The sequence below is a fragment of the Haliotis rufescens genome, unplaced genomic scaffold (assembly GCF_023055435.1).
Source record: "Haliotis rufescens isolate VD_foot unplaced genomic scaffold, xgHalRufe1.0.p SCAF_15, whole genome shotgun sequence".
In the NCBI taxonomy this organism is placed as follows: Eukaryota; Metazoa; Mollusca; class Gastropoda; order Lepetellida; family Haliotidae; genus Haliotis; species Haliotis rufescens.
The window spans coordinates 8231503-8255847 of record NW_025963835.1 but is presented as its reverse complement, the minus strand read 5'-3'; the positions used below and the strand labels follow the sequence as shown (position 1 = coordinate 8255847).

The 24345-nt window shown below is 46.9% G+C and overlaps 1 protein-coding gene across 2 annotated transcripts in view; it reads left to right on the top strand.

Annotated features, from left to right (window-relative positions):
• The window catches only part of LOC124125456 (transcription elongation factor SPT6-like), a 47856-nt gene that overhangs the window by 20755 nt on the left and 2756 nt on the right, over nucleotides 1-24345 (top strand). For both annotated transcript variants that reach the window (XM_048396106.1, XM_048396107.1), the window contains exons 17-34: nucleotides 445-543; nucleotides 651-794; nucleotides 1403-1533; nucleotides 8156-8273; nucleotides 8493-8569; nucleotides 8735-8870; nucleotides 13324-13461; nucleotides 13736-13903; nucleotides 13989-14116; nucleotides 14473-14680; nucleotides 18409-18556; nucleotides 18714-18862; nucleotides 19057-19197; nucleotides 20199-20305; nucleotides 20415-20503; nucleotides 21993-22108; nucleotides 22480-22602; nucleotides 22944-23104. In XM_048396106.1, the coding sequence (XP_048252063.1) occupies nucleotides 445-543; nucleotides 651-794; nucleotides 1403-1533; nucleotides 8156-8273; nucleotides 8493-8569; nucleotides 8735-8870; nucleotides 13324-13461; nucleotides 13736-13903; nucleotides 13989-14116; nucleotides 14473-14680; nucleotides 18409-18556; nucleotides 18714-18862; nucleotides 19057-19197; nucleotides 20199-20305; nucleotides 20415-20503; nucleotides 21993-22108; nucleotides 22480-22602; nucleotides 22944-23104 (2381 nt within the window). The remainder of the gene's footprint in view (nucleotides 1-444; nucleotides 544-650; nucleotides 795-1402; nucleotides 1534-8155; nucleotides 8274-8492; nucleotides 8570-8734; nucleotides 8871-13323; nucleotides 13462-13735; nucleotides 13904-13988; nucleotides 14117-14472; nucleotides 14681-18408; nucleotides 18557-18713; nucleotides 18863-19056; nucleotides 19198-20198; nucleotides 20306-20414; nucleotides 20504-21992; nucleotides 22109-22479; nucleotides 22603-22943; nucleotides 23105-24345) is intronic.

Sequence of the window (24345 nt, the reverse complement as noted above, 5' to 3'; positions counted from 1 at the left end):
ACAACACAATTTTGATCAAAGTTTTGATACACTTTCTACTAAAGTACCGGTAAATTAAATTTCGTTTCCAATGCAAATCCTGTCGATAATTTATTCAGCAACCCAAGGGACGTATAACTCTTGTTTGAACTTCCGGTTATTATCGATCGGTTTTTGACAGTTGTTTACAATGTTTGCTGTGTACTGTCTTTCTTTGGTAATTGATAAAAGATTTAGTGAGTATTGAATCTAAAGGTAGGGATAAACAGCTGATAAAGTAAGTGACTGTACAAGAAATTACTGTGCGCGACAGATCGCGCTTTGAGTTTTTTTTAGGGGCGATTTGATTTTTTTTAGCGTGGATCGCGCAATCGCGCGGTCTGGGTTGGACACTGTTTATGAAGAAATACAAAAGAGTCTGTCATGTTTTATGTGATACCAAAACACAGTGATGTTGTTTGACAGGCGGAGGAGGAAGGGCTGCTGACATTGTCTATTTCCATTGATGAGGAGGGCAGCAGTGTCAGTACATACTTTGAAGAAGTCCGCCAGCTCTATTACAAAGTAAGGACGACCTTTATGTGGAATTATTGCATGATGGTATTAATGACTTGTTGGATGTTTTTCACAGGCATGACAAATGTTATGCTGAGGTTTGTTTTGTATCCTAGGATGAGTTCAGCCACTTGGTTCAGCAGTGGAACATCCAGAGGAGTGAAGCCCTGAAACGTGCCCTCACCAAGATCCTGTACCCACAGATGGAGAAGGAACTGAGGACCAAGCTTCTCGCCGAGTCCAAGGATGGTATTGTCAAGGTACAGTGCTCTGGTCTTATTGGGGCTGTTGGGGTACCCTAATTGTTTTTTATATGCTGGCTTGTCATATCAAACCCCCAGGTTCAATTCCCATCATAGGTACAATGTGTGAAGCCAATTCTCCTCCCCCTGACATATTGGTAAAATATTTCTTTCAATTTGCTTTAGACCCACATTAATTACCCATGGGAATGACTAGGAATGAACTTGCCCAGTTGTATCAGAAAACATTGGTTTGTGAAAGGAATGTAACTCTTGATTCTGCACATTTGAAGAATATGTTTCAGCACCTTAGCTATTAACAGCTAAGTGTGCCTGCATGCGTGCGTGCATAATTCTAAGGCAGCAGTAGGGATGATATATTTCAATGCACTGTGATCTATTTTGTTCCATGTGATGTGTATCTGTAAGATCTTGCTGAACCTTTTTTTTTCTGTAATTTCAAAACGATAATATAATGCACAGTTAGAATGTAGAACTGGAGAAATGGAATGCAATCAAAAAGACAAGAAGAAAGCATTAAGTGTTTCTCCTGGTGCAATCAGTATGTACATAAACAAAGCAAATACTTCTACTCATATACATGTTTCTCCCATATTTGTGTGCAGGCCTGTAGTCGCAAGCTGTACAACTGGCTGAAGGTGGCTCCCTACCAGGTGGACCAACAACTAGAGGACGACTATGACTATGATGACAACCATGGGGTCAAGGTCCTCGGGGTGGCATTCAGTACTGACAGGTGAGGAGGACGGCACAGTGGGTGGTGAGTGTGGGGAAGGGGAAATCTCATTCAGCACTGACAGGTGAGGATGGCACAGTGGGTGGTGAGTGTGGGGAAGGGGAAATCTCATTCAGCACTGACAGGTGAGGAGGACGGCACAGTGGGTGGTGAGTGTGGGGAAGGGGAAATCTCATTCAGCACTGTTAGGTTGCAGGAGTAGGGGTCGATCATTTGATATTCGGGGGGTGGGGTCACTATGATTTTGTATTGGAACTAGATATTTTTTCAGCTACAGCTGCACAACCATATTTTTTTTTAATTAAGCCTATGAGCTTAAATATTGTTTTAGAAAACCCACCTTGCAACAATGTATTTGTTTTAGTCTGTTTTCAGTCGTACAAATGGGTATCTCTCATACCCTCACGTCTAGTCGCACGTTTAGAGGAAGCCAGAAGCTGGAATGTAAACATTAAACTTGTTTCCGTCCGATTGCGCACGCACCTCCCTATGACATGTCACAAATCTCTCAGCGCGCCTCTGCGCTGGTCGCTCGAGAAAGTCTTTCGCGGTAGACTGCTAGTTTGTATTCTACTAGTACTTATCGCTTATCTACAGTTGTTCTAATAAAGTCATAATATGTCTTACCTGTAGACTCCTGGAATGTAATCCTTGGTAATCCATTGTTTGTGTTCAACGCGTGTTTCGCTGTTTGACAGTGATTCTACACGTGGCAATATGTCGGGCATTTGTGCCTCGTGTCAACGAAAACTGTCTAAAGTAGACCCTCACAAGTATTGTCCTTCCTGCATCATTAAGGACGGGTTTTCAACGTATTCGTGGAATAAACGTTGTAAAAAATGTGAGAACTTGTCTTCAATAAACTTTAACTTGTATCTTCGTGCGTTGGCGAAGCGGGCCGCTGACCAGCGCTACAAGCGGAGATGGTCATCGGTTGGATCCTTGGACTCTGCACCCTCCGCATCAGGCCCTGTGGGTGGCGAGTCGACCACACCTCAGAAATCAGTTGAAAAAGACCCGCCTCAGTCAACTTCAGTTTTCGACAAGACACGTGACCATTCGCCTGCTGATGATACTACCCGCACGACTGGTCTTTCTGTCATTCGGTTGATCGAGAGCGTCACTCAGCCTCCCCCGTTACGACGGGACCGGGTGGTGACGAGGACCATGAGGGGACTATGGTCCCCAGTCGGTCCGCATCTCGTTCTACCAAAGACGATAGGGACGTCGTGCGGGACAACAGTGGACACAGAAGTCGTTCCCGTTCAAGTCGGGACGACAGGATGAGTGCCTCGTCGAGAGACAGTACACGACACGAGGGCGTTCATCGTCATCGTGGTCGTCGAATGTACAATTCGGACGATAACTACGATGGGGATCGTAGTACTTCTACAGTTAGAGATCGTAGCCCTCGTCCCCACGGGGACGTGCGACGTTCTCGCAGGGAGAGTTTGGGGGTTCAGCGTCGTAGTGAAGATAGTGACAGAACGACGACCTCGTCTCACTTTCATATTGACCCGGCTTTGATAGCCCAGATCACGGCGGCGGTCCTCGCCTCGACGGCGTCGACCAAGAAGGATACGACTACGTCAGGGGTCCATGGCCCGTCAACTAGTACAGCAGCTCCTTCATCTACGCCTCCACACTCGACGTCGACGATGGGTTGTGACCACGGCCAGCAAAGAACGATGACAACCACGACGCGTGCGGGCTTTAAGGTCGGAGATACACCGCAGTCTCTTCAGTTTTCTCCTCCCGATGTCTTCAGAGCAATGGCTCACGATATGGACCAGAACTTTGGCTCTGCTCTGCCTGGGCAGAGCTTCTGCAAGCCGCCTGGTCGATCTCGTTACCCGATCTATGGCATGCCGTTTTCGTCACCCATGACTAGGGATTTGGACTGGGGGCTACTATTCAAGAGACCAGCACCCTCCACATTTGGAATCCATGGGCACTGCTGTTCGTAACCAGCTGCAAACGCTTGCTATGCTGTCGACAGCGATCAAGGCCCTCTCAGTGTACTTTGAGGTGAAAGAACCCCAGGACGAGGACGACAGGACGGTGCCATCGGTCCTCACCTGTATGCAACGGTGGATCTAGGACGTCCTCGCCCAGTCCGATATGTATCGGGCCAGATTACTACGGCGCGTCGCCATGGTTACATCGACTGCACTGACCTACCTGATCGTCATGGCAGGTCTCTCTTACGGGCCCCGTGGACATCGCAACAGTTGTTCGACGGTCGTACAAACGACGTTCTGGACAAGTATTCCAGGGAAGCCGAGCGTGACATCATCATTTCGGCTTCACCCAACCTGTCCAGACGGCCACCGGTTTCGAACGCCCCACGACGACGTTACCGAAACAAGAATGTGCAACGGGCCTTCCGTAGGGACGTGCCTCGACAGCCGTCCCGCAAGGGAGGTTCCGACAGGAAAGGTCGCCAGGTCTCCTTTTCCAAGTTTCCCAGAGGGGGAAAGTACCAGCGGGGGAGGAAGTGAGGTCCATTCCCCCGCCGTCGCCGTTGTTGGAGTCTCCCCCGGTGACACTACCTTTAGACGAGCTACCGGTAGGGGGGCGACTTCGTCCCTATGCCCACAAGTGGGTTTTCCTCAACGCAACATACCTCCAACCACCCGACACATTCACCTTGATATCCCTCAGCTCTCTGCGTCGGATGATATTACCGAACGACTTCCTCGTCTCGTTAGACCTTCAGGACGCGTATCTACATGTACCAATAGCTTCCGAGTTCCAGAAGTACCTCCGATTCGAATGCCAAGGTATTCATTACCAGTGGGCGGCCCTCCCGATTGGAATTTCTACGGCCCCGTGCTTTTTCACACGGATCATGAAGACGGTCGTAGAATGGCTCCATCGGCAGGCGATCAGGGTCGCCTTCTACCTAGACGACGGGCTCCAAGCTCACCAGTTTACAGTAGCCCTTCAAGGTGAGTTGGCGACCACCCTGAGTCTACTACGGTACCTCGGGTGGATCGTCAACTTTCAAAAATCGGACTTGGTACCACCTCGGGTTCTACAGTACATTAGGATACGCTTCCAGACGGGAGTCAATCTGGTCCAGGTACCTCAAGACCGTTGGGACAAGATTGTCAGCAGCGTTCCGTGACGTCTACATGCCTCGTCGTCGGTGCACACGTGGCAGGAAGTCCTCGGTCTGTTGACATCGGCCCAAGACTTGACCCGTCGAGGTCGTCTTCAACTTCGTCCGCTGCAGAGATTGCTGTACCCCCACCTGGAGTTTCCCAATCTCCTGGTTCCACTTCCGGCGCAGCTACGTTGTCATCTGGAGTGGTGGCTCCAGCCGTCGAACGTTTGCGAGGGCGTCTTTATGAGCGAGCCTCCGTTCATACTACACCTATTCGTAGACGCGTCATTGGAAGGCTGGGGAGCGCACTTCGGGGACGACCAAGCGGCCGGGCGGTGGTCGCCAGTAGAAAAGGTCCTCCACATCAACTACATCGAGATGGAAGCAGTGATTCGGGCGGTCGAGTTTTGGAAACTTCGACTCCGTCGGAAACGGCTGATGATACAGTCGGACAACTCCACAGTCGTCCACTGCGTCAACAAACAGGGAACAACTCAGTCGGCGGCCCTTCTGGACCAGACATTCAGGTTCTTCGCCCTCGTCGACGACTTGGACATGGGCGTACGCGCCCGTCACATCCCGGGGGCCAAGAATGTGATTGCCGACGCCCTGTCGAGATCATCGAGGCCGTCTCCCACGGAGTGGATGATCCATCCGACAGTCTTTCATCTGCTGACAGATCGACTCTGGTTGCCCCAAGTAGATCTCTTTGCTGCCCCGTACAACAACCGCCTCCCTCGATTCGTGTCGCCGGTTCCAGACCCATGGGCATGGGACCACGACGCTCTAGCGATATCGTGGAGGGTCTAGACGCTTACGCGTTTCCACCAACGGTGCTGTTACCATCTCAACTGGTGAAAGTTCGTCAAACGGCCAACCTACGTCTACTTTTGGTCGCGCCTTATTGGCCGGCCAGAACATGGTTCCCGGAACTTCTTCAGATCATCGTTCAACGTTGCCCTTCTTCATCCTCACACCGACGCCAGCTTCACGCCTGGGTTTGCTTAAGACCTCGTTAATGAAGAAAGGCTATTCGGCTAAAGCGGCAGCGCTTGTCTCGTCGGCACATCGAGTTACGACTCGTAAGCTGTTAGATGACAAGTGGACCACTTTCTCCATTTTCGCCAGGCCTCATGGCTTCAACCCGGCGGTAGCGACCCCACCACAGGTGGCGGAGTTCCTAGTCTCTCTCCGGTCATCTCGGCGTCTGAAAGGGTCGACGATCTCGACATATCTGGCAGCTTTGGCTTCAGTAGTGCCGTCTCCTACGGGCGACAAGCTCACTAACGTACCGGAGTTGCAGAAGATTCTACGTGTCTTCATGGTTGAAGATCAGTCACGTAAATTCCGACCGCCGGCCTGGGACCTCGATGTCGTTCTGTGCAACCTGTCTAGTCAGGTTTACGAGCCTCTCGATAAGGTCGCGTTCGACTTATTGTCTCAGAAAACGATTTTTCCTTCTCTCGCTGGCTACGGCTGCGAGAATTACGGAAATACATGCCATTGACGTCGGTCGGATTACGTTCGATCAGCGTAACCATGGCAACGTCCATCTTGGTCTCCGATGGGATTTTTTAGCGAAAAATTAACTTCCTGGCCAAGATCCGAGAATGTTCAACATTCCTTCCTTGTCTGCCATTATGGGCCCTCGTGATCACGCTGATCTCACCTTGTGCCCAGTTCGTGCGCTTCGTATTTACCTGCAGCGTTCTGAACAGCGACGACAACATTTTCGACGGCTGTTCATACCGCTCTCAACCATTGCAAAGAAAGAGATTACACGTAATACTCTCTCATTTTGGTTGAGAGCGGTAATTCTCTGAGCTTACGAGGCGCAAGGACTCGCACCTCCCACCTCATCTCATCCGCACGAAGTTCGAGCCTTCACTTCAACATTAGCACTCCACAGTAATTGTTCGCTACAAGTTATTATGGAGGGCTGCTTTTGGAGATCTACTTCAGTGTTTGCTTCGCATTATCTTAGAGATATCTCCACAGAAGAGGTTGAAGGACTCAAACAGTTTGGTCCACTCGTGGTGGCACAACAGATCTCTCAGAAAAGACAGTGAATTCGTGTTTTATTCACTTTGGAGTTTTTGCTCGACACTTCGTGACATACTACAGGTTACAATAAAAGCTGTTGGTGAATGTACGCATTCTTATGGTTTTTTATTATGGTTATTCGGTGTATGCATCGTCTTCCCATACATTATAGTACTGCTCGTATTTTTTAGTTACTTTGTATACTGCGAGTTGCTCTGTAACTAAATTATGCGCCGACCTCACTTCGATCCGGGTTCAACTGACGTGTGCAGTTGTACTGTCGCATCGATAATTAGTTGTGTGTCGATGAGCATTACCCATGCTATTTTAGTTACCTTGTCTACGGCGAGTTCTGTAACTAAATTATACGCCGACCACATTTCGATCGCAATTCAACTGACGTGTGCAGTTGTCCTGTCGCTTCGATAATTAGTTGTGAGTCGAAGAGCATTAAACATGCTGTTTTAGTTACCTTGTATACTGCGAGTTGCTCTGTAACTAAACTATTCGTCGACCACACTTCGATCGCAGTTCAACTGACGCGTGCAGTTGGCCTGTCGCATCGATAATTAGTTGTGTGTCGAAGAGCATTAACCATGCTGTGCGTTCGTGATAAACAACTTGTCTCGTCCGTGCATCTGGTCGAATGTTCTATTGTCACTACAGGGGTGAGGAACTTGGTACATTCGACGTGAAAGTGGTCACTGCCTGATTACTTTCCCGACCCTCCTTCCAGTGTTCCGTCGAATTCTACCCATTTGTACGACTGAAAACAGACTAAAACATGGGTTTTTCAGATTAAAAACGATGTTTTATTGGTCTGTTTTCAGTCGTACGTTCCCACCCAGCCATCCCCACAGGGAAGTAATCCAGTCCAGTCCTGCTTGATGGCTTATTCTTCGAGATTTGTGACATGTCATAGGGAGGTGCGTGCGCAACCGGACGGAAACAAGTTTAATGTTTACATTCCAGCTTCTGGCTTCCTCTAAACGTGCGACTAGACGTGAGGGTATGAGAGATACCCATTTGTACGACTGAAAACAGACCAATAAAACATCGTTTTTAATCTGAAAAACCCATTTTTCTGTGTTTGTGGAAATGGGGATTGTGGGGAGGGGAATGGGGTTTAGGGTGGCATTCATTACTGACAGCAGGGGAGGACAGTGAGTCGAGGGGGGGATTGGTTGGGGGTGGCATTCAGTACTGACAGCAGGGGAGGACAGTGAGTCGAGGGGGGGATTGGTTGGGGGTGGCATTCAGTACTGACAGCTGGGGAGGACAGTGAGTCGAGGGGGGGATTGGTTGGGGGTGGCATTCAGTACTGACAGGTGAAGAGGATGGCACAGACAGATAGGGAGGGGTGTGAGTGGATTACAGTTACGATTGCATGCCAAACTTTCAGCTTTGTACATCTGCACGTTAAGTGTAGGCTCATGGCAGACATTAATAATGGTTTGTGTATAAATACAGGGACAGTACAGCATTTGGTGCACTGATTGATGGAGATGGTGAGGTGACCGACTTCATCAGACTGGAGCACATTTTGAAACGTCGCAATGCCTGGCGCCAGATGGACAGAGATGCCAAGGTAGGGATTGTGATATTCAGAGAGTAGTAGTAGGAGTCTGAGTAGGAGTAGGAGGACTGACAGGATATGAGAAACTGATACAGATGGCCTAAATGTGGAAACCATATCTTGCTCTAGATGTATGACAGGATGTAGGCCTAAGGGTTGTGCTATATGTATATGATATGTGACATGGCTACAGTGAGAGGGGCGTACATCAAGGATCTGTTGATGTTGTAGGAGAGTGAGATGGAGAAGCTGAAAGACTTTATTTCTACCAAGAAGCCCCATGTGGTAGCTGTCACCGCAGAGTCCAGGTGAGTTAGTCCATGAGTCCATGAACACCCCAGCTAAATATGTATAAGGGAGGTTAGGTGTAACCTGATGTGTTCACTTTCAAATGATTCAAGATACATGTTTCCCGGAGGGACAAAGTGTTGTTACAGGGGTGCCCTTTGACAATGTTTGGTCCTGTGTTACAGGGATGCTCTGCGGGTAATTGAGGACATCAAGCAGCTGATTGGTGACCTGGAACAGGAGGAGCAGATGGCCCCCATCAGTGTGGAGCTCATGGACAACGAGCTGGCTATGGTGTACGAGGCCAGCAACAAGTCACAGGTAATGTTGACACAAAGAATTACAAGCGAAGATTGACTGAAGATTATCACGACACAACATATTGTATTCTCTTTCAGATTAAATCCTCCTTGGGGCACTTATTGCATTTTCCTTGCTCAAGAAAATCTACATGACATAGTTGTAACCATTTTCCTTAATAAAAAATGTTACCACACAAAAAACAACGTTTTTGTATGATATATGACCACCCCAACGGGGCCTCACCCTCTACAGGCGACACACGCCAAGGGGAGCGACTCTCACCCAAATCACTTTTCCTTATGTCATCTGACAGTGCAGACGTAAGTCAAGACTCAAAGAGAATTCCTTCATCCAACTTATCATTGATAACTGGAGACATGGCTGACCAAACTGTATGTGTGGTATATTTCCCTTTCTTTCTTGCAAAGGCGTAATTCCTTTTATGTTTTTTTATATGTTGTAACTTGGCCGCCACGTGCACGTGCCACGTTCATTTCACGTAATGGCGGCCGCTGTGTAGCTTATTCTGTTCTGATAAATTCCATGTTTGGGTACAACCGACATGGCTTTTTTATCTTAACATTATTTCACTACATTGTTTCCTTTTCATCCTGCTGTAACTTTAAAAGTGCCCTATGGGCGCAAGCTACTGTGCGGTTTTCCGCTCTGGGAGGAGGTTTACTACGCTCCCTTTGTATGTTACAAATGTATACACGGACCTTGGCTATCTATATCGCATGACGCATTTTCGTTACACCTTTGCATATGTTTGTGTTGTAATTATGCATGTATCTTTCATCAACTCTCACTGATACATATGCCTCCCCGTTCCCCATCCGTTTAGTTTTAACAGTCTGTTGCAGACTTTCAAAGTTTGTAGGGATGCGAGGCTGCGATACCCCCGCAAGATCCGCACCCTAAATGCCTTCGCTGCTTGGCGGAGGATGGCCCGATGATCAGCCATGCGCCATATGTGGAAACTTTACCCCCAAAACCAGAAAGAGGCGACACGCAGACTTGCTGCATTTTGGGGGGTTATTGGAGGCGGGGGTAGATATATGTTCGGCGCAGTCTGTCCCCGCCCCCACGTCAAAGGTTAAGGGCAAGAAGGCCAAGTCTTCCGCCCCGGTTCCTTCCACCTCCACTGCGCCCTTATCGCAGTCCGGGGATGAGGGCTCCCGGGTCCCCGAGGTTCCCCCCTCCCCTGCACCTATTAACCCTGCCGATATTTCGGCGCTTCTGCGGTCGCAGATGGCGTCGATGTTCGAGGATGTCAAGTCCCAGCTCCAATGGGAGCTGCTGGCGGGGCTTCCCCTGGCGTCTGGGGCCTCGTGGAATGCCTGGCGTTGGCTTTGGCAGGCCACTTGGCCTCGGGGACGACTCGCGTCTGAGCTTCGGCCCCAGTTCGCGGTCGATCCCCAGCGGATCCCCATGCTTGGCGGAGGATGGCCATGACGATCAGTCATGCCCCATCTGTGGAAATTTTACTCCCAAAGCACGAAAGAGGCGTCATGCAGGCGGGGGTTGACATACGTACGACTTCTGTCCCCCCCCCCCCCCTGTTATATGCTAAGGGCAAGAAGGCCAAATCTTCCGCCCCGGTTGCTTCCCCCTCCACTGCGCCCTTATCGCAGACAGGGGGCGAGAGCTCTCGGGGTTCCCCCCTCCCCTGCACCACCAATTAACCTTGCCAATATTTCGGCGTTCTGCGGTTGCAGATGGCATCGATGTTTGAGGCTGTCAAGTCCCAGCTCCGAGAGGAGCTGCGGGCGTGGCTTCTCCGGGTGTCGGTGTCCGGGCGGATGAGGCCGTGGGGCCTAGTGGAATGCCCGGCGTTGGCAGGACACTGCACTACAAGAGACTTCTTGAGGCAGGGGCAGACATTAGGGATAAGTCAGTCCCCCCCCCCCCCCCCCCTTCCAAAAGTAAAGGGGGTAAGGGTAGGGGAAATAAAGGTAAAGGTCCAGCTTCCTCGGGCTCCAGCAATAAGGAGCCTAGGACGTCTGGGGATCAGTCTAGTAGGGTTCCCGTACAACAATTACCTACACCTGCACCTTCTGTTAATCTGGCGGCTATTTCTGCCATCTTGAGGTTGCAGATGACATCCATGTTCGAGGAGGTCAAGTCTCAGCTCCGCGAGGAGTTGCGGGCGGGGCTTCACGAATATCGGGTGTCGGAAGCGGCCTCGGGGCCTTTTGGAATGCTTGGCACTTGGCCTCAGGGACGACTCGAGACCGGGCTTAGGCTCGGGATCGAGATCGCTCTCCTGCGAAGGGGTGGCGGGCGCCGGCCCATTCACTTCCTCCTGCACCTCGGGACCGGGATTCGGCTTCGGGCCGGGGACAGCTTCGAGTGTCCGCTCCCGATACCGTCTACTTCCTCCCTGGTTGAGGAGTCAGAGTTAACCTTCGGCTCGGAGACTAGGGATGAGGAGTCGATGGAGGAGGGAGAGGAAGGCTCGGAGACCCCTGCAGGTTTTTCTTTCGCTTCCTCTCTGCGACACGTACGGGACAAAATAGTCCAGGTACTGCCGCAGGTGGCTGCCCCCGCTCCCGAGTCGGACTCGTCTGAGTTCCGCCTTCCGGGGGACGCGTTTGCTCTTTGCAAGCCGCCCCAGGTGCGACTTCGTATTCTGTCATCGTTGGCGCACGAGGTCATCGATCCTCTGTTATCGTGTAACCGGAAAAAGTTCGACCTACCCGAACTGAGTAAACGGTACCCTATGGCAGAGGACTGGGATTTCGAGGTGCCTTCGGTCGACGAATGCGTCTGGACCTCGGTGACCCTGGGGGGGTCTTCGACCCCCTCTTTGACTAAGGCCAAGCAGGGCCGGCGATTGCCTCCCTTCCCAATCTGTGGCACCGAGCTGAAGGTGGCTTACGTCTGCTTCGAGGAGCAGTTTCGTAATGCCGGCCAACAGCTTCGGATTACGGTCCACTCAGCGTACCTGTCTGCCGTGCAAAGGGAGCTGATAGGGGAGGGCCAGAGCGACTCATCAGAGTTAGCCAGGCAACTCACTGAGGTACATAGTCATTTGGCGAGGGACGCTATACGTAGTTGTGCCTCCCAAATGATGTGCGCAATCATTGGCATGCGCAGGCTATGGATGTCTGTGTCTAAGTATTCAGCATCCAGCATTCAGTTGAAGGCTCATTCGGTTAGAGCAGTAGCTACGTCTAAAGCGTACGCCGCGGCTCTGCCCATTGAGGAGATCTGCTCAGCGGCTATTTGGAGCCGGCCGAGCACGTTCATCAAGCATTACCAACTCGACAAACACTCTAAGGAGCGTGCTCGGTTCGGTCAAGCAGTACTCCGCACTGGACAGAGCTCTACGTCTCTAGCCGATTGAGCCTTCGTGATCGTACAGTTCTGTCATATATTAGTTTGACTCAACGACGCCTGTTTATATATTAAACTGGCCATCTATTACGTCATCTTTCAACGATCTACACTCGTTTCTAAAAACACTCGTTCGATACTACGGGGGCCCTCTAGCCTGACTAAGGGATTCGCTATAGTTTTCGAAAATTCACTGGTATACGGTGAAAAAAAGGGTGTGTGTGTGTATTTGAGTTTTCAATATTTACTAAAGTATAATTATCAACTTTGGTTACGACCACGCCCTGTCTTCAGCCCCCGCCTCTCAACGGTAGAGCTATACGATAAGGTTGGTTTTTAAAAAAATAAAGGAACTCTCTTATTAAAACGATGTGTTATTTACGCTTGTTGCAGACGGATGCTGCTACCTAAGTAATCTTTGGGAGTCTGTCTTTATGCAATAAAAGCCCCAAGGAGGATTTAATCAGAAAGAGAATTTTACAAACCTGAATAGGTTATGAATTCTCTGATGAAATCCTCCTTGGGGCACGGCCACCCACCGCCCCACATAATGTCTGCAAGAAGACATATGGAAAGTGAATTGGGTGTGAGTTGCTTCCCTTGGCGTTTGGCGCCAAAGTAGGGAGAGGCCCAGTTTGGGTGGTCGTACATCATACACAAAAAAACGTTGTTTTTTAGTGTGGTTATATTTTATTAGGAACAAAATAGTTACAACATGTCATGTAGATTTTCTGTAGCCTTTAAAATGCAATAAGTGCCCCAAGGAGGATTTCATCAGAGAATTCATAACCTCTTCAGGTTTGTAAAAATAATCTCATACCAACTTTCACTGGAGTAGGTCCAATAGTTTTTCAAATATTGTAGTAAACTTCGGTACCTTAAATTAACTTCCAGACTATACGTGTTGATGAGAAGCCAGTGAGGGATCAAGGGCAGATAACACTGATTTGTATCCTATGGCCAGAGGCGCCCAAGATGTAGAAGAGGCACATTTAAGGATCTATGTACTATGATCGAAATGAAGAAGGAAATTTGAATGTGTTGTGTCAGAATAAGTATACTAATATCATGAATATCCAAATGAATGTAAAATTCAGTCCTTTAGAATGAGTAAGTTTGACTTGTATTTCAGGCAGAGTTCCGCGAGTACCCCCCTGTTTTGAGGCACGCAGTGTCAGTTGCACGCCGACTTCAAGATCCTCTTGTGGAGTTTGCCCAGCTGTGTAATGCAGACGAGGACATCCTCTGCTTGAAGTATCACCCACAACAGGTTTGTGTGCATTATATCTACACACAAGAGCATTATCATAACTACTTCATCTACTTGGCCACCCATTCTATAACCATTGATTATGCAGCAGAATCTGTTTCCGTGAGTTGACAGATTTCCTGATAAAGGTGTGGACGGGAGGCAGGTGGAAGTGAAACATGGCTTGTTTATTCAAGAACCAGACTTATCCATGCTTGGCCAGATACAGAATGTTAAACCATATTTCGAATATTATGAGTCCAACTGTTTCTGGGAAAGTGTTATTCTTCTGCAGGATTCTGTATCAAAAGAAGATCTTCTGAATTCTCTGTACCTGGAGTTTGTCAACAGAGTGAATGAAGTGGGTGTGGATGTGAATGAGGCCATCACTCACGCGCACACATCATCTTTAGTACAGTTCATCTGCGGACTTGGTCCAAGGAAGGGCAGTAATCTCCTCAAGGTATGTTTTACATGAATGTTTTTTGCTACGTGAGCATGATGAGGCATGCTGAAGGCGAGGGGTATACAGTTTGTGTCTTGTCTAGGTTCTGAAGCAGAACAACCAGAGGCTGGAGAACCGCACCCAGCTTGTGTCCCTGTGCAGCATGGGACCGAAGGTCTTCATCAACTGTGCTGGCTTCATTAAGATTGACACGAACAGCCTAGGAGACAGGTAATTTTTAAAAGCTGGATGGTAATTAGTGTTAGTTGTCAGTTTTCTACAGAGTTTTCTTAAATGAATGTGAGTGTGTACTGCTATTTACTTGGTAAAGAGATATTTTTAATGAGATCTACAATCTGCCTATATTAGTATTGAACTTTATCTTTCTCACAAACAATGTACACTTAATAATTTAGTCAACAGTTTTTAAGGTAAAAATGTATGAATATTAATCTTGACATTTTGTATGTCTTTCTTTGGGAAACATGCAGTCAAAAATAATATGAGTTATTATAATTTATATTAATTTATAATTTATAATTTATATATTTTCTAGTCCCAGGTTGACTATGGTTGCTTCTGTTTAGTACTGACAACTATGTGGATGTACTGGATGCATCTCGAGTTCATCCAGAGGCATACGAGTGGGCACGGAAGATGGCAGTAGATGCCCTGGAGTATGATGACACGGCTGAGGATGCCAACCCAGCTGGTGCCCTAGAGGAGATCCTGGAGAGCCCCGAGAGACTCAAGGACTTGGATCTGGATGCTTTTGCTGAAGAGTTGGAGAGACAGGTCAGTGGCTAGCATTGAGGTAGAAGGGAGACAGGATATTGGGGGAAGTGGTTAGTTCTGTGGTGTGGTAAAGAGAGGGACAGTGGATAGTTCTGTCGTGTGCTGGAGAGAGGGGTATTGGATAGTTGGATAGACTGCCCCCTCTCTCTCTCAGCACACCACAGACTGCCCCCTCTCTCCAGCACACCACAGACTGCCCCCTCTCAGTGGTGTGCTAGAGAGAGGAGGCAGTCTGTGGTGTGCTAGAGAGAGGAGGCAGTCTGTGGTGTGCTAGAGAGAGGAGGCAGTCTGTGGTGTGCTAGAGAGAGGAGGCAGTCTGTGGTGTGCTAGAGAGAGGAGGCAGTCTGTGGTGTGCTAGAGAAAGGAGGCAGTCTGTGGTGTGCTAGAGAGAGGAGGCAGTCTGTGGTGTGCTAGAGAGAGGAGGCAGTCTGTGGTGTGCTAGAGAGAGGAGGCAGTCTGTGGTGTGCTAGAGAGAGGAGGCAGTCTGTGGTGTGCTAGAGAAAGGAGGCAGTCTGTGGTGTGCTAGAGAGAGGAGGCAGTCTGTGGTGTGCTAGAGAAAGGAGGCAGTCTGTGATGTGCTAGAGAGAGGAGGCAGTCTGTGGTTTGCTAGAGAGAGGAGGCAGTCTGTGGTGTGCTAGAGAAAGGAGGCAGTCTGTGGTGTGCTAGAGAGAGGAGGCAGTCTGTGGTGTGCTAGAGAGAGGAGGCAGTCTGTGGTGTGCTAGAGAGAGGAGGCAGTCTGTGGTGTGCTAGAGAAAGGAGGCAGTCTGTGGTGTGCTAGAGAAAGGAGGCAGTCTGTGGTGTGCTAGAGAGAGGAGGCAGTCTGTGTTGTGCTAGAGAGAGGAGGCAGTCTGTGATGTGCTAGAGAGAGGAGGCAGTCTGTGGTGTGCTAGAGAAAGGAGGCAGTCTGTGGTGTGCTAGAGAGAGGAGGCAGTCTGTGGTGTGCTAGAGAGAGGAGGCAGTCTGTGGTGTGCTAGAGAGAGGAGGCAGTCTGTGGTGTGCTAGAGAAAGGAGGCAGTCTGTGGTGTGCTAGAGAGAGGAGGCAGTCTGTGGTGTGCTAGAGAGAGGAGGCAGTCTGTGGTGTGCTAGAGAGAGGAGGCAGTCTGTGGTGTGCTAGAGAGAGAAGGCAGTGGTTAGTTCTGCGACAGGGTAGAGAGAGAAGGCAGTGGTTAGTTCTGTGACTAGATAGAGAGAGAAGGCAGTGGTTAGTTCTGTGACAGGATAGAGAGAGGGGGCAGTGGTTAGTTCTGTGACAGGTAGAGAGAGAAGGCAGTGGTTATTTTTGGGACAGGATAGAGAGAGACGGCAGTGGTTAGTTTTGTGACAGGTAGAGCGAGGGAGCAGTGGTTTGTTCTGTGAAAGGAAAGAGAGAGGGAACAGTGGTTAGTTCTGTGAGATAGATAGAGAGAGAAGGCAGTGGTTAGTTCTGTGACAGGATAGAGAGAGGGGGCAGTGGTTAGTTCTGTGACTAGATAGAGAGAGAAGACAGTGGTTAGTTATGTGACAGGTAGAGAGAGAAGGCAGTGGTTAGTTCTCTGACAGTATAGAGAGAGAAGGCAGTGGTTAGTTCTGTGACAGGAAAGAGAGAGAAGGCAGTGGTTAGTTTTGTGACAGGTAGAGAGGGAGCAGTGGTTTGTTCTGTGACAGGATAGAGAGAAGGCAGCAGTTGATTATGTGACAGGATAGACAGGTGGCAGTTGTTTGTTCTGTGACAGGTAGAGAGAGAAGGCAGTGGTTAGTTTTGTGAGAGGATAGAGAGAGGAGGCAGTGGTTAGTTTTGTGAGAGGATAGAGAGAGAAGGCAGTGGTTAGTTTTTTGAGAGGATAGAGAGAGAAGGCAGTGGTTAGTTTTTTGAGAGGATAGAGAGAGGGAACAGTGGTTTGTTCTGTGACTAGATAAGAGAGAGGGGGCAGTGGTTAGTTCTGTGACAGGTAGAGAGAGAAGGCAGTGGTTAGTTTTGGGACATGATAGAGAGAGAAGGCAGTGGTTAGTTATCTGACAGGATAGAGAGAGAAGGCAGTGGTTAGTTCTGTGACAGGAAAGAGAGGTGGCAGTGGTTTTTTCTGTGACAGGATAGAGAGAGAAGGCAGTGGTTAGTTTTGTGAGAGGATAGAGAGAGAAGGCAGTGGTTAGTTCTGTGACAGGATAGAGAGAGAAGGCAGTGGTTAGTTCTGTGACTACATAGACGGGGCAGTGGTTAGTTTTGGGACAGGATAGAGAGAGAAGGCAGTGGTTAGTTTTGGGACAGGATAGAGAGAGAAGGCAGTGGTTAGTTCTGTGACAGGATAGAGAAGGCAGTGGTTAGTTCTGTGTCTAGATAGAGAGAGAAGGCAGTGGTTAGTTCTGTGACTAGATAGAGAGAGAAGGCAGTGGTTAGTTCTATGTCTAGATAGAGGGAGAAGGCAGTGGTTAGTTCTGTGACTAGATAGAGAGAGAAGGCAGTGGTTAGTTCTATGACAGGAAAGAGAGAGAAGGCAGTGGTTAGTTCTGTGACAGGATAGAAAGAGGGGGCAGTGGTTAGTTCTGTGACAGGTAGAGAGAGAAGGCAGTGGTTATTTTTGGGACAGGATAGAGAGAGAAGGCAGTGGTTAGTTTTGTGACAGGTAGAGAGAGGGAGCAGTGGTTTGTTCTGTGACAGGATAGAGAGAAGGCAGCAGTTGATTATGTGACAGGATAGACAAGTGGCAGTTGTTTGTTCTGTGACAGGTAGAGAGAGAAGGCAGTGGTTAGTTTTGTGAGAGGATAGAGAGAGAAGGAAGTGGTTAGTTCTGTGACAGGGTAGAGAGAGAAGGCAGTGGTTAGTTCTGTGACTAGATAGAGAGAGAAGGCAGTTGTTAGTTCTGTGACTAGATAGAGAGAGAAGGCAATGGTTAGTTTTGTGACTAGATAGAGAGAGAAGGCAGTGGTTAGTTTTGTGACTAGATAGAGAGAGAAGGCAGTGGTTAGTTTTGTGAGAGGATAGAGAGAGAAGGAAGTGGTTAGTTCTGTGACAGTATAGAGAGAGAAGGCAGTGGTTAGTTCTGTGACAGGAAAGAGAGAGAAGGCAGTGGTTAGTTTTGTGACAGGTAGAGAGGGAGCAGTGGTTTGTTCTGTGACAGGATAGAGAGAAGGCAGCGGTTGATTATGTGACAGGATAGACAGGTGGCAGTTGTTTGTTCTGTGACAGGTAGAGAGAGAAGCCAGTGGTTAGTTTTGTGAGAGGATAGAGAGAGAAGGCAGTGGTCAGCCGTATGGTAGGTTGTGGAGAAGCATTGCAAAAGATAGTTGTTGTGGTAGCATGTAGGCCTGTGAACAGCACTCAGGTCACAATTCAGGATTGAGTTAACTTAGTTTTAGCTGACATTGGTTGCGGAGAGTAGCAGGATGGGTAATAGTTTCGAGGGTTTCCGTTTTGCCCCACACTGAACCATATGTGGTGTCTCCTGAAGCAAGTAACTTTTTTCTAAATATGCACCAGCAGGGAATGGGTACCCAGTAGGATATGATGGCAGTGTGACTGTGAACCTTCTTGCACCTCATACACCCCAGGGAGCTGCGAATGAAATTCAAGTGCACATTGATCCATTCAATGAGTAATAATGATGTAGCACTATCAGCATTCACGTGTTGAATGGAATTTGTCCTATTATTAAAGCAGCTTTTTATGATATGCTTTATCAGGTGTATCTATTGCTGACGTCAAATGTTGATGTGAAAGTTTTAGGAAACACAGATTCTTATTTTGCTACCAGGGTTATGGTGACAAACACATTACACTGTATGACATCCGAGCGGAATTGAATCAACGCTACAAGGACCTGCGAACTCCATACAGATCACCCACAAATGAAGAGAGATTCAACATGATCACTAAAGAAACACCAGAAACATTCTATGTTGGTAAGCAGATATTGTAAGCTTTAGTAAGTGATAGTCATGAGCATTCAGTTGAAACCGTTGGATTGATATAATAAGATGAAAACATCCAGTACTAATCTTGAGGATGTGGAGTCAGTAATTTGTTCTACTGCATCAACAATTTTGGTATGTGTGTCAGGTAAACTGGTGATGTGCACAGTGACGGGGATTGCCCATAAGCGCCCACAAGGTGACCAGTTGGATCAGGCCAACCCTGTCAGGAATGACGAGTCAGGACTATGGCAGTGCCCATTCTGTCAGAAGGATGACTTCCCAGAATTGAGTGAGGTACCACATAGATATATAATAATCACTATACTCAATCAGTTGTGTTATCAATAATTAGGTGTCCAACATGTGGCTTAACCAAAATTCTTAAGCTCTGTGATGGTAAAATATGAATAGCTGAGCTGGCCCAAAGTGTATGGTGTCCTGGTACTGGTTGTTGTCTGTGTGCATACACTGAGCTCGTCACCTGGCAGGTTTGGAGTCACTTTGATGCTGGGAACTGTCCAGGGGCGGCAGTTGGTGTGAAGACTCGCTTGGACAACTCTGTGACAGGCTTCATCCCTACAAAGATGATCAGTGACAAGCAAGTGAAAAACCCAGAGGAGAGAGTACAGGTAAGGCTAGCAGGGTTATCTAGAGGAACTCTGTGGATCAGCTAACATTAGCATTCATCCTGGTTGAGGGTAATTAGATGACCATGGGATGTAATAATGTTACACCTGACCCTAACTACTGTGGATTGGTGGACACCTTGATGCTGTCACTGCACTGACTGTCCTCCTACTTAGAATATAACAGATCATGTTGCATTATAAATGTGAACAGTCAATATGTATTATCCAAATGTACCACGTTAGCTAAATGAGACAGATGCTAGTACCTTTATCAAGCTTGATAAAGCATCTGAACCAAAACATCAGATTGAAAGAATATAGGAGTTGAAAAGTCAACTGTCTTCGTTGATACTACAGTTTCTAAAATGCCACTTAAAGAATAAGGTGAGCTAAACTATAATTGGGCTATTGACATGAAATATCAGGCTTCGCCGTTCAGCAAACCTGGTGACAGAAAATAACACATTCTACAAAGACCTTTTTTCAAGATGTTCACTTTAACAAATATTGATTTATTTTTATCGTGTCATACATATTTAGTATAATAGCCAGTCAGTTTGGTCAAGTCTTAGTTGGTCTGGTCATGTGACAGGTTAAAACTGATATGAAACTTGCTGATTGATGTCCTCTGTTCAATCAAAATAAAAAACTTGCCTGCTTTTTGTGAGCTTGAAAATGGAAACTTGTAGAAGACTACACCAACCAGTAATCTCTCCTGCACAGGACATGAGGAGCTGGCAGTCATTCCAAGCAGATTGTAGAAGACTGGTAATGAGGTTTCCCTGCAAGTTGCTCTACATCGTTTCAATAGTCAGGATAGAAAATATGATGCAGAAATAAATCAAAGTTCCACACTGTCTGATTTGGGGGAGGTACACATTAGTGCAGTTTCATTTCAAGAAATGCTTGTCAATTACCCAATTGTGAATTATTTTACAAAATACTTTGATCACCATATCAAAACAAAGATGCATGACCAAATAGTTGTGATTGTGTTGTAGGTTGGGATGACAATACACACTCGTATCACAAAGATTGACATCGACAGGTTCCAGGTGGACATGACCTGCAAGTCCTCAGATCTTCACGACAAGGAAGGCACTTGGAAGTTAGTAAACATCTTCTTGTGATTAAATCTTAGAAAATGACTGAGATTAAGATAACTAGGAAAGTAATGTAATCCTGCACAGGTGTTAGCAGTGTGTTGTATCTTGTAGACCTCAGCGGGATGTGTACTACGACTGCGATGTGGAGAAGAAGGACATTGAGAAGGAGCAGGAGAAGAAGAAACAACAGGCCAGACAGAGTGAGTAAAACAGGCATGGAGTAACAGTTGCTGACTTGCTGTTATGTATGTCATGGAGTGACTAGCTGCCATGTTGTGTGTCATGAGTTCCTAGCTGTCATGTTGTGTGTCATGGAGTGACTAGCTGTCATGTTGTGTGTCATGAGTGCCTAGCTGTCATGTTGTGTGTCATGGAGTGACTAGCTGCCATGTTGTGTGTCATGAGTGCCTAGCTGTCATGTTGTGTGTCATGGAGTGACTAGCTGTCATGTTGTGTGTCATGGAGTGACTAGCTGTCATGTTGTGTGTAATGGAGTGACTAGCTGCCATGTTGTAATGTCATGGAGTGACTAGCTATCATGTCGTGTGTCATGGAGTGACTAGCTGCCATGTTGTAATGTCATGGAGTGACTAGCTATCATGTCGTGTGTCATGGAGTGACTAGCTGTCATGTTGTATGTCATGGAGTGACTAACTGTCATGTTGTGTGTCATGGAGTGACTAGGTGTCATTGAGTGACTAGCTGCCATGTCGTGTGTCATGGAGTGACTAGCTGTCATGTTGTGTGTCATGGAGTGACTAGCTGTCATGTTGTGTGTCATGGAGTGACTAGGTGTCATGTTGTGTGTCATGGAGTGACTAGCTGTCATGTTGTGTGTCATGGAGTGACTAGCTGTCATGTTGTGTGTCATGGAGTGACTAGCTGTCATGTTGTGTGTCATGGAGTGACTAGGTGTCATTGAGTGCCTAGCTGTCATGTTGTGTGTCATGGGGTGTGTCTTGGAGTGACTAGCTGTCATGTTGTGTGTCATGGAGTGACTAGCTGTCATGTGTGTCTTGGAGTGACTAGCTGTCATGTTGTGTGTCTTGGAGTGACTAGCTGTCACGTTGTGTGTCATGGAATGACTAGCTGTCATGTTGTGTGTCATGGAGTGACTAGCTGTCATGTAGTGTGTCATGGAGTGACTAGGTGTCATTGAGTGACTAGCTGCCATGTTGTGTGTCATTGAGTGACTAGCTGTCATGTTGTGTGTCATGGAGTGACTAGCTGTCATGTTGTGTGTCTTGGAGTGACTAGGTGTCATGTTGTGTGTCATGGAGTGACTAGCTGTCATGTTGTGTGTCATGGAGTGACTAGCTGCCATGTTGTAATGTCATGGAGTGACTAGCTGTCATGTTGTGTGTCATGGAGTGACTAGCTGTCATGTTGTGTGTCTTGGAGTGACTAGCTGTCACGTTGTGTGTCATGGAGTGACTAGCTGTCACGTTGTGTGTCATGGAGTGACTAGCTGTCATGTTGTGTGTCATGGAGTGACTAGCTGTCATGTTGTGTCATGGAGTGACTAGCTGTCATGTAGTTTGTCATGAAATGACAGTTACTGATTAGCTCATGTGTATCATGTCACCTTTGTTATTTTCATACAGTTGGTAAAGAATTGCTGAAGTCTTATGTCCAGATTCTTTAGATATTTGTTTTCTGACTGTTCATGTATTGTGTGTTGCCTTTCAGCCTACATAAAGCGTGTGATAGTTCACCCATCTTTCCACAATATTGGGTACAAGGAGTGTGAGAAGCTGATGGTCAACATGGACCAAGGGGATGTCATCATCAGGCCAAGCAGCAAGGTATGCATGCACATTCACTGCTGGTAGTTTCATCAAGTTATTAATTAAAACAAGAATTAACTGTATGAATTCACTTTTGTTGTCATTGGGAAATCTCTAAAAACTGATGAGCTGAACACGTGACACGTCTACTCTTGTCAATAGAGGTAACTAAGGGAAATCTGCTGGTCTGTTAACTTGAAAATGGAAAGATCAGGCATGTCCAGAGAGCCAGATAAATCCAGATTTCATGCTGCATCATAGGGGTATCCATTATTGTTTATTGATAATGTAAAATATCCAACAGTAATTCTCCCTTACTATTCTATTGTCTAATTGATGACAATGTGCATCTGGTGACATGACCCTAATCATTGCATGTATGTGGCTAGGGAGCCAACCACTTGACTTGCACGTGGAAGGTTGCAGACGACATCATGCAACACATTGACATTCGTGAGGAGGGCAAGGAGAATGACTTCAGCTTGGGGCGCTCACTGTGGATAGCACAGGAGGTGAGTGGAAACACTACACTCTTTCAATGCATATTCTACAACAGTTATGGCCACACATTATCTGTACAATATCCCAAACTTAAGTCCTTTAGAGATACAACTGCTTTTTTCAGTGACGGAAAATGTTTAGCTGGTGATGGAGATTAACTGTGATCTTGTGTTTCTACTGATGTCCTTGGATACTTGACCTAAAGGAAAAACCAATAAAAAGCTTGAATTTCAGTGGATGATATGCCAGAATTTGTAGGTATTACCATTATGAGTACCCTTGGGGATTTGGCTGGTGATGCACTGCTTGTCGGGTACAGCGATATCAATTATATAAATCATTGCATGAATAGGAATTTGAGGATCTGGATGAAATCATTGCAAGACATATTCAACCTATGGCAGCATATGTGCGAGATATTGTGGGCTTCAAGTACTACCGTGATGCTGAAGGTGGCAAGCGAGAGATCCTTGACAAGTTACTTATTGAAGAGAAGAAAAAGGCTCCATCCAGGTGAATCCCTGTATTCTTATGTTCACTCTAACAGTGTTGAGTAAGACTCAAGTGTCCAAGTGGGCTTATGGTAATTCATGTTGTTCTTTGTCAGTCAGTGTTCTCGATTGTTTAATGACAGATTCTCATCATATTCCGCCAGAAACCATAATGGCAGTTTTTTGTTTTCTTGGTGTTCATTTGACTGTTCTCAACTTGTTCATATTTACATATCTGCTTCAACTATAAGACATATGGAGCTGAAACTTAGCATGAATCATCTCAGCTATGGTGTTTCTAAAATCGTCTCACGGAATTCTGATCCAATTTTAAACAGGTGTAAAATTTTCACTTTTGGCCTTTACTTTAACATGCAGCAAGTATTTGGTGTGGGGAATAACATATCATTTTTATTTTGGCATAGTTAGATTGTTTATCCAGCTATGACATTCTGCAAGTATCATAAAATATTTGATATACAGTAATTATGTGGTATAACAATAACTCATGTTATAGTTTGCTCTGTATTGTGATCTTTAACACGAGCCAAAGGTCAAGGTCAGTGTTGAGGTTGTTGTGAGACATTGTAATGTGAATTTCTTATTAAGATCCTAGGGGCGGTCGGGTAGCCTAGTGGTTAAAGCGTTGGCTTGTCACGCCGAAGACCCGGGTTTGATTCCCGACATGGGTACAATGTGTGAAGCCCAGATCTGGTGTCCCCTGCCGTGATATTCCTGGAATATTGCTAAAAGCGGCATAAAACCATACTCACTCTCACTATTAAGATCCTAACAATTAGAAGTCGGTAACTGGCAATTAATACAACCATGCATCACAATAACCTCAAAGATGACCTTGACCTCTGATGGGGGCCCACCCATATGTGTACCATGCACATCTAAAAGCTTCACGGCTGTAGAGGAAACCATGCCTCAGAACGTGACAATGACATTATGGAAGTATTGGTTTTGGACTGGAAGTACATGGTGGTATTTCATGACTTTAGAAGCTTTGAAGAAATGGCGGTTGAGGGGTGTTTTTGATGGTACATGCCAACACGTCTAGTTAAATAACATTTTTGAGTTTTTGTCTCATCTACTGATCAGTAAAATAAACAAGAAAAAGAATGCCTAACCTAGGCAATTAAAATTTCATGCAGAGAAATATCAATGCAGAGAAGTTATTTGTCAGATCTTATAAGCATCAGGTAATGGTGAAATTTCTTTCCTGTTTTTGTATTTCATTCTGCTCATTGTTACTTG